The sequence below is a fragment of the Marmota monax genome, unplaced genomic scaffold, assembly GCF_021218885.2.
Source record: "Marmota monax isolate L192 unplaced genomic scaffold, Marmota_monax_Labrador192_F-V1.1 WCK01_AAM20220418_F8-fsc00703, whole genome shotgun sequence".
NCBI lineage: Eukaryota > Metazoa > Chordata > Mammalia > Rodentia > Sciuridae > Marmota > Marmota monax.
The window spans coordinates 61598-71684 of record NW_026694311.1 but is presented as its reverse complement, the minus strand read 5'-3'; the positions used below and the strand labels follow the sequence as shown (position 1 = coordinate 71684).

General features: G+C 50.0%; 1 gene segment (V, D, J or C); it reads right to left on the bottom strand.

Moving 5' to 3' along the window:
- Nucleotides 1–8243: 8243 nt before the first annotated feature.
- LOC124109014 (immunoglobulin heavy variable 3-74-like) lies at nucleotides 8244–8800 on the bottom strand. The segment is given in 2 exon segments: nucleotides 8244–8581; nucleotides 8686–8800. Coding segments are annotated over 2 exon segments (384 nt in total).
- Between the last annotated feature and the right edge of the window lie 1287 nt (nucleotides 8801–10087).

Here is a 10087-nt window from a genome sequence, read left to right as displayed (position 1 = left end):
AGAGTTACCTGAATAAATTCAAGCAGGACAATCCACAAGTGCAGCAGAGGAGAGCTGAGGAGAGGGACGCTGCTGTACACCCCTCCCCTGAGCAAGGCCTCCTGGGCCTGAGGATCCTGGATGCGGCCCTGAGTCCAGTCAGGTTCCCCTCCCTGCTCCCTCCAGGCAGAGGGGCTCTCCATGGTGTTGGGGTGAATCCATGGGACCAGGACTGTTGGTGGTGCAGCAGGGGTTGGAAGTCCTCAGAGCACGAGGACAGGCAGGAAGCCCTCATTCTTAGTCAGAGACACAGAGTCCTGCATGTAGCTGTCCCTCTTGATGACAACACAGCAGACTGACCTTCAGATGATGGTAATGACTCGGATGCTTCCATTCTCCAAAGGCCCTTGAGTTGTGCAGACTGCAGTCTACTTTCAGTTGTGTACAAGGTGTGTTTGTCTCTCAGAGAGATTCATAAGAATAAGATGAAGAAAACATGTACTTATAAATGCAGGAAAATTTAACAAAGAGTCTGTTCTATGCCAGGGGCTTGGACATTCCCCAGGTCCTCCACAGCAGGTGCATTGCAGGGTCTCTGAGGTTATATAAGGTACAGAAGGAGAGGAAACCCCACAGGCCTACAGGAAGCCCCTGACTCCCAGCTTCCTCTCTGCACCTGCTCCTTGGTCCCCTCCTGTCCCTCATGGTTCCCCAGTGCACCTGCTTGTCCTGAGCCCCACCCCTGGTCTGAGCTTCCCATGTTGGTCCTGATTTTCTGCTACTGATTCTGGTCCCCTGCTGGTCCTGAGCTCCCTGCTGGTCCTAATGTCCCTGTTTGTTCTTAGCTATATGCAGGGAGGCTTGTGTCTGAGGTCACCCTGAAGTCTCCCACTATGGATTCTGCACAGTCATACACAGCTGCATCCTCAGTGGTCACAGAGCACAACTGTTGGGAGAACTGGTCTTTATATGGGTCTCTGGACATGGAGACTCCATTCTTCAGGGAGGAGTTATAAACTGTGGCTCCATTACCATCAGTGAGCCCCATTCACTGCAGTCCCTTCCCTGAAGGATGATGGAGGCTGATGACGAGGTCCTCCAGCACAGGGGTGTGGGCTCAGTGTTCCGCAGGAGCCCTCCCAGCTCTCCAGGAGGGGCAGACCTTGTTCTCTGTCTCTGTCTTTCTCCTTCACTGCAGTGTCCCCACCATGTTGTAGAGAGGACCTTCCTGGTCACTCAGTCCATCTGCACAGCCAAAGCTTCTCAGAAGAAATAAGCTCACCTGGACCCAGGAGGCTTCTTGTGTCATGGCAGGTCTCTGTAAATGTATTCCTCAAGCTCATGTGGCCAAAGGGCTACCTGTGCCTACACTCAGGTTTCTGTAAACAACACCCTGTGACTTGACTTTTGTGGCCAAGTGTCACTGAATCCTGGACTGTGGAGAGATCTCCTGAACTGGATTGTGGCATGCAGAGGCCAGCCCATGGGAAAACCTCATAAAAGTTCACCAGTGTTTAACATCTCTTTGCCTCTGTGACCATAGTTCTGATGAGTGCAACCTAGAGGTGCAAACATTCCCTTTGCTGCACAGTTTTATAGGTACAAGAGCATGGAGGCTGAATCCTTAGCTCTGGGCCAGGTGAGGAGGAACTCATGGCAGAACGGCATAGAGGAGGAGAGCAGCTCCAGATGTTGCCATCAGGAAGCAGGAGATCATGGCTCAACAGGGACAATGTGTGAAGAACCACGGCACTTTCCAGTGACTTATGTCCACCAGCCACACCCCACCTGCCTACAGATACTGCAAGTGATTTTATGTCAGTGGATTAATCCACTCTAGGTAAAGAGTTCTCATAATCTAGTCCTCTCACCTCTGAACTTTCCTGCATTGACTTACAAAAGAGCTTTTAGGGGAGCTCATTTGTGGACCATAACAAGCAATCCTGGCCCTGCTAATCCTTCCACCTGGTCAGTTTCCAGGGTATTTAATCACCTCATTTCATATTGACATAAAGATCCCAGGGAAATAACCGACTGTGTGAGAGGCTCATGTGCAGGGAGGGGCGAGGCATGTCCAGGCTGCTGCTGTCCATCACCAGCATCGTGTCTGCCAAGCCTGTGGTCTCATGTGGAGCGTGCAGAATGCACCTCCTGTGTCCACACAGACACAGGGCACAGAGGATGGGAAGATGTCATGGGCAGGACCATGTTGATGTGTCAGGTGGGAGAAGAATTACCCAGGAACAGGTAGCCTGAGACTGAGAGCTTGCACATATAACTGTGGGTCTCTGTGTGGTTGTGCAAAGTGGCCCAGATGTTCTGGGCTATCAATTAATCTCCTGCTAGAAATGCCAATAATTGTAATGCCTTAATTATTTCAAATTACTCTTTGAGGAAGTATGTTGTGTGTTCAGGGACCTTTATAAATTTAGAATTTAGGGACATGAGACATGAAGATATTGCTCTCTGAACATTCATTTGTGGACCAAGGAATTCAAGGTTACACCATCAACCAGTTAATCATTATTTTTTAAGTTGATAAACATCTATTGAAGGCCCAGAGCATAACTGTGGAGGCCTTTCTCAGGAAGTGTGTCACATTTACAGAAAAATTAAATCCACAACTGGAAAAAATCCACTAGTCAATCAGCAACTCCTTACTCCTGAGCGCCCACTGCTGTCCACAGGTGCCTCCTGAGGGAGGTTTGTGTCTGGCTCACACTGAGGTCCCCTGAGTGACTAGGCACAGTATGAGTTGGCCATGTCCTTGGCTGCCTTCTGCACTCCTCCTTGGGGGCACTGCAATGTCCCTAGGGCCTCAGTCCTTTGAGGAGGACCTTGTGGAGTCCTCTGCAGGGACTCCCTCCTGCAGGGCTCCTTTCCTGTCGTTGGAGTTTCTGGGTTTTCTGAGGACTGTGTCATGCTGCCATGTCCCACAGATCTTGGACTCTGGTCCTGTCACTGTGAGAAGCACATGGACACCATCTCTATGCATGCACTGGACCTTGGTAGGGGCAGCCACAGAGGCCCACCCTGCCCCTGGACACACTGAGTCACAGCTGCTGTGATTACATAATAAAACTAGTTATCTGTGGCAAGTAAGAGCCAACACTATGGTCCTGTGGTAGGTGAGGGTCTCCCATGGCAGTTGTTGGTGTCATGCACACTGTGACCAGTCATACTGCCCTGTGAGGTGAACATCCAAGTCTGCAGAAGAACCTCTCCAAGTCCTAAGCTCAGGACTGCAGGAGAAGCCTTGCCTGTGGCCAGGACCAAGGGGACAAGCCCTATGGCATGGGAGCAGGCACATTGGCTGGGCTCACCTTGGTGCTATGAAGCATAGAGCTGTGGGCAGGCCATGACCTGAGCACCCAGGGCCCACTGGGAGAACCAGGGCATCCACGTTCTCCCTCACCTATGAGTGGCCCAAGCAGGTTAGACATTAATTTCAGGGACCCATCCTCTGTATCTTGACATACACCTGAGTGTTCACTGTCAGACTGAACCATCAAAAATTTATTCTTTTTATCTGAAAAGCTGTGGACTTGTGCTTCAAATGTAAACCTGTAATCCAGTTACTTTCAAGATGTTTACAAAGGATGCTTTCTGTATGTTTGAGTGTTCTTGAACCAAAAACGTCCACACACTTAGCACATGTGAAATTTGCACTTTAGTTTACATGGCCAGGTCCCTGGGAGGCTGCCTTAGTGGATGAGGGAGCTGCAGAGGCCCTGCTCTTCTCCCTGCCCATAGGCCTGGGTCAGTCTATGGCCACTGGTGCAGGACAGAGCACTGTGGAGGGAGGGAGTGCTCATCCTGCCCCACCACACAGAGCACATAGGTGACAGGCAGGACCTCTGCTGAAGCCACCATCAGGTGGGCCCTTTTTTGCAGGTGCTGCCTCTGCCCCTGCCACACAAGGAGCTGTCAATCATCCTTCACCCCTGACAGGCGGCACCTGTGCTGCTCGAGCCACTGAGCCCCCACACCTCAGCACAGTTTGGGAACTTCTGGGAAACAGGCCCCAGCAGTGGTGGGGAGAGAGCAGAGCCAGCCTGGGCTCCACACCAGGCTCCACTGCACAGAGCCATGCAGGGACCCCACCAGGGTCCTGGGAAGCAGCTGGCTGGCTGCTCCCTTCAGCCTCCCTACTCAGCTGTGTGCTGGTCAGGGAGGAACTGTCCATCCACCTGCAGACACAGGACGCAGCTGGCCATAAATCCACACTTGTACAAAGGAGGGAAGAGCCCTGGGCCCTCCCTGAGTGGCAGGGCATGCTGAGAGCAGGGCCAGCTGTAAGGGACACACACCTTTCCCAGGACCCCAGGTGGCATTGCAGGATCCTGTAACCCCTAACAAGGTCCCCAGGGCAGCTGAGCAGGCCCTGAGCAGCCACTGCACAGATTCCCTGTGGAGGTGCAAAGCCAGCCCTGGGTGCTGAGAGCATCTCGCCCTTGTCCCCAGGTGCTGCCTGCCCTGTGCTGTCCTCTAATCTGACAGCCACCTCTGCACTCATGGGGCCTGCTGCACTGCTGACCTGGGCCTGCTGGAGGGCCACCCCAGGCAGCCCTTGGGGACAGATGGGCTGCACCTCTTCTGCTCTGCCAGCAGCCCCTCAGCTGTACAGGCTGCCAGAGTGGCCCCAGCACCATGCAGCCCCCAGGACTGTGAGGCCCAGCTGCTCCAGGAACACCTGACCAAGGTGCTGTGAATGCACTCCTCAGGTGGAAAGAACAAGGAGCCTGTGGGGCTCTTCAGCCACCATTTAGCAAAGAATTATTTATGTTATGGGTGACACAGAGGGGAAAGAATGAAAGACATAATACCTGCTCAACCAGGTGTTTCTGAGCCCTTAGGAATAAAAGTGGTAATTAGGCCACCTGTTTGTATTTCCCTGATGACATACCAGAGCAGATGCATGCATTTCCAGAAATCTGTACCCTGCCCAGCTGAGCCTAGGAGCAGCAGGCAGCCTGAGCAGAGCAGAGACAGACACACAGGTCACATCATGAGTCAAAACCCAGGAAAGACACGGCCAAGGGCAGACGGCTTCACCAGAGGAGGATATGAATGATTAAGGACATCCAATGACATACTAACTGAATTAGGTAGGGTTAGTTTTATACATTCAGATGTTATCCACTGGGACAGGACAAATGGGGATGCTGTAACAGATCAGGGATTACCACTGTAGAAAGGCAAGCTTGGGGATCAGGTAATACATCAGATAGTATCCACTGGGGACAGGGCCAGTGTGTAGATGGGTTATGAGGCCAGATAGTATCCACTGTGGACAGGACCAGCGTGGGGAAGGAGGAAGTGTTCAGATAATATCCACTGGGTACAGGCCAGCATAGGGTAACAGGTCAGATGTCATCTACTGTGGACTTACCAGCACTGGGATGGAGGGACAGGTCAGATACTATCCACTGGGGACAGGGCAGTATGTTAACAGAGTAACAGGTAGATATTATCCACTGAGGACAGTCAAGTGTCAGATGGTGTGACAGCGCTGATATCATGCCCTGTGGACAGGTTTTACATGCAGAGGCAGCAATATGTTATATATTATCCACTTGAGATAGAGTGAGCATGGAGTGGGTAACAGGTCACACAGAATCAACTGAGATGAAAGAGTATGTGGATGGAGGAACCTGTCAGATGTTGTCCCCTGGGGTCTGGGCCACCATGAGGATGGAGGAACAGGTCAGATATTATCCACTGGGATAGGTTCAACATGGGGATAGATTAACTTGTAATGCAGGGATTGGGCAGTTGTCTAGGAATCCCCTGAACCATCCTAGCAATGACCAAGTGGTTAAGCCCTTGTCCAGGGAAGGTCTGTGGGCAACTGCCAGGGCTGGCATCTCCTGGGCCCACAATTTCATGGGAAAACAAGGTCTTGAAAGATTTTCCAGGAGAGAAGCAACACTGGCTCTTCATGAAGAAGATGAAATGGTCAACTTTCCAGCAGAAGCTCTGACGGGCTGCACCCTACAGGGGCTGGTGTAGATGAAGAAAGCTTGGAGTCTGTGCACAGTGGGTCTTCAGCCAGGAAGACAGTGGAATGACAGCATTTGCTGGGAAACAGGTGGAACTGGGACCATCAAGCTGATGAGGTAGGCCAGACGCAGAAGCCAAGGGCCAATTTTCTCTCCCAATTGAGGAAGCTGGAGAAGAGGGAGAGGAGAGGAGGGTGAAACTTCTCTCTTAGAACCAACTGCAAACCATCCTTCTGGGCTCTCCTCTTGTGGAAGGTCTTTAATGGTTGTTCAGTTTCATTGCTTAATATTTTTTTTTTTACATTTGTAGATTCTTGTGCTACAATTTGTCTAGATGACCTGCATTTAGAATTTTGTCAATCTCTTTACTTTTTTTCTAGGTTACTGAAGGATATTTGTAAAAATAGTTTATAATTCTGAATTTCAGCAGCAATATCTTCTGTTTTCTCTCTAATTTTGTTGATTGAGTCTTCTGATATTTGATTTCTGGAGACATGACAACATGTAACCTCAAATTACTTGACGGAGCTGTAGTAACTGAACCAGCATGGCACTGTCACCAAAGCAGACATGGACACCAAGGGGACAGAGTAGGAGGTACAGAGACAGACCAACCTAAGTGCACTTATCTGGCACTTGTCAGAGTTTCCAAAATCATGTTGCAGAAATTATAGCCTTTTCAAGAGAGAGTGCTGGGAAAACTGAATATCAATATGTAAAAGAATATACTAGGTCACTATCCCTCACCCTGTAAAATATCAACTCTGCAAGGGCTATAATCAAATATTGCAACAACCCTCCTCTGTACCTACACAGACACAGATTTCCTCAAAAAGGTCACTAAAGTGTAAGAGTCAAAACCAGGAATCAGTAAGCAGGACAGTATCAAATTAAAACCTTCAGCACAGCAATGGAATCCAGCCATAGTGTGAGGAGAGAGCCTTGGGAATAGGACATCATTGTCACCTGCTCCTCAGATAGGGCACTAATACACAGAATATATAGACAACACAAAACACTTAATGCCAAGACCAAATAGCCCAATAAATAAATGAGAAAGAGCTAAGGGGACATTTCTCATGAGAGAAAATCTATGTGGCCAACAAATATAGGAAAAGATACCCAATAATTCTACCAATCAATTAAATGAAAATTGAAATTATGTTTAGAATTCATCTCAGTCCAATCAGAAGGCGACCATCAAGAACACAGATAATAAAAAGTATCAGCAAAGATGTGGGAAAGAGTTGTACGTATGTGTTATTGCTGGGACTTCAAATTAGTGCTGCCATTCTAGAAAGCAGAATGGACATTTCATGAAGACCAGGAATGGAGCCACGGTGTGACCCAGCTACCCTCCTCGGTGTTTATCCAAAAGACCCCAGATCAGCACAGCACAGCTATCTAGCCACATCAGTGTTTACACCAGTGGGTCTGAAAACAGCCATATTATATAACTTTCCCAGATGTCCATCAACAAATGAGTGGATAAAGGGAAGGTGGCATATGCACAGAACAGTGTTTCACTCAGCCACAGGGAAGAGGGAAAATGTGGCATTTCCTGGTCAATGGATGGAACTGGAGAATATCAAGTTTATTAAGCCAGAATCAGAGGGAGAAATGTCAAGTGTTAAATCTCAAATGCGAATTGCAGATCACAAAAGGGGAAAGTTCTGGGAGGAGTCCCCTAGAAACAGAAGAGGGAGCAGGAGGAGAGGAAGGGGATCAAGGGTGAGGTAGGGGAACAGAAATGGGACGAGCAGTGGAATGACACTGAGGAAGCATTCCTGTGTCCTGTGTGAGGATGGCACAGTGGATGTCCCCTTTATGTGTTCTAAGAGGCACTAATGAACCAAATTATAGAAAAGATCTGTCAAGAAAAGAAAGGGAAAAAGGGTCAGGAGGGAGGGGTAGAGAGGAGGGAGGGAAAGGGAGATGGTAGGGGACAGAAGTGAAGAAATTATGTCCCATGATTGTGTAGTTGTGTCCAATTGAAATGCAGTATTATTTATAATTATGGTGCAACAATGAAAAAAGAAAGTATAAATTTAAAACCCAAATTGTTCTCTTCAGAGACATAAGAGATTAGTAGAAAAAAATATGTCCAGAGAGTTCTCTTAGAAAGCTGGATCATGGAGAAGAGAGGCCCCCAGAGAGAGGAAATCTCCCCCCACCCCCTCTGCACCTGCTCCTGGGTGACCCTGAGCTGCTGTGTGCTGAGCGCCCCCTGCTGGCCCTAGGCGCCCTGCAGGGAGGTTTGTGTCAGGCATCACACTGAGGTCCCCTCACTGTGTCTCTGGCACAGTAATAGGTGGCTGTGTCCTCAGTTCTCAGACTGCTCATTTGCAGGTACAGCGTGTTCTTGGAGTTCTCTCTGGAGATGGTGAATCGGCCCTTCACAGAGTCTGGGTAGTAGGTGCTACCACCATTTTTATTAATTTCTCCAACCCACTCCAGCCCCTTCCCTGGAGCCTGGCGGAACCAGTACATCCAGTAATCACTGAAGGTGAATCCAGAGGCTGCACAGGAGAGTCGCAGGGAACCCCCAGGCTGCACCAGGCCTCCCCCAGACTCCACCAGCTGCACCTCACACTGGACACCTGCAAACACAGAGGCAGCCTGGTCAGGACACTGGCACTCATCCACTCTTCCTCTCACTCCTGTCCACTCACACACTCAGGATCTCTGGTTCTCCATTCATTACCTTTGAAAACAGCCACCAGGAAAACCCAGCTGAGCACACTCTCCATGGTGAGCAGCTGTGTTCAGTCCTGGTCACTGAGTGGGCTGAGCTGGGAGTCCAGGGCTGGGCTCCTGTGCAGAGCTGCAGGGTCAGGTGGGCTGGTTTTCATGAGCAGAGGGAGGCCCTATTTGCATGTCCTCCTGCTATATAGCAGCTCTGGGTGGAGGGCCATGTAGAAGAGCTCTGAGAGCAGATGGGCATGTCATGGGCAGCATGGTGGACTGAGGAGCATTCGGGAGGGGAGAATTTCTTCTATTTGCTCTTGTTTTCCATTATCTTAATTTATTTACTATATACCAAAAAATTATGATAGAAAGGTCAGTGTGAATTCAATGGTCCAAATGTAAAATGACACACAGAAGCAAATGTGGAGGTTCAGTGTGTCCAGCAGATCATATCTGCGAAGAGGACGTTGAGTATTTGGCGTGTTTGGGCTTTGCTCTCACCATGGACATGACTACTCATCAGACCCTCTACCAGCCCCCTGGTGGTTACACCTGTTGAGATCCTCAGAGTCTTATTTTGTGGATGACCTCACATTTGGTGGGAGCTGGGCTCACTCAGGCTGGCGCAGACTTTGGGTTGGACAATCTGTAGGGCACAGGGGAGGCCCTGGAGTGTGACCTTTGAGAATGTACCACTGTGAGTTTCTCATATATATATCCATAAATACAGATACATTTGTATATATATGCACATACATAGTGTTAATTTAATTATAAATATAAAAATATAGAAGACAGATCAGTAGGTAAAGTAATTGGGGAATAGGAGGGAAAGACATAGAGGAAGTACATGACAGTGGACACCTCATGTCAGGCCATGTGCAGGACAGGGAGGGGCAGAGAGGGGCAGTGCAGGCAGAGCTGGTGCTTTGCACTTTGGCCAGGAGAGCAGCACACTTGTGGTGCTGCCCAGGAGCTGTGGCCAGGAGGGGGAGGCCAGCAGCTCACTGGGAGCAGCCCAGGGCTTTGCACCCAGAGGATGGAGGGTGGTTTCAGGATCTCAGGGATCAACAAGGCCCAGCTTCCCCAGCTCAGAGGCAGAGATGAAGATCTGAAAGACCCTCCAGGGCAGGGCCTGTGGGACAGAGCTCTGGGAGTGTGACCCAGGACTGCCCAGGGCATGTTTTCCCCTGTTCAGCCAGCAAAGGAGCTCATGGGTTCCCAGCCCTGGTTAAAGGGCAGCCAGGACCTGCTCCCTGCTTAGGGTGACCTTGTCCTCAGACACACCATGCTGGCTTTGCAGGTGGCTGACTGTGAGAGCTACAGGAGCTGTGGTGTCCTCTTGGGCACACTCCCCAGCATGTGCAGGTGTGAACCTCTTCTGCTGCTCAGTGGTGAGGCCCTACCCCTGCCCTGCA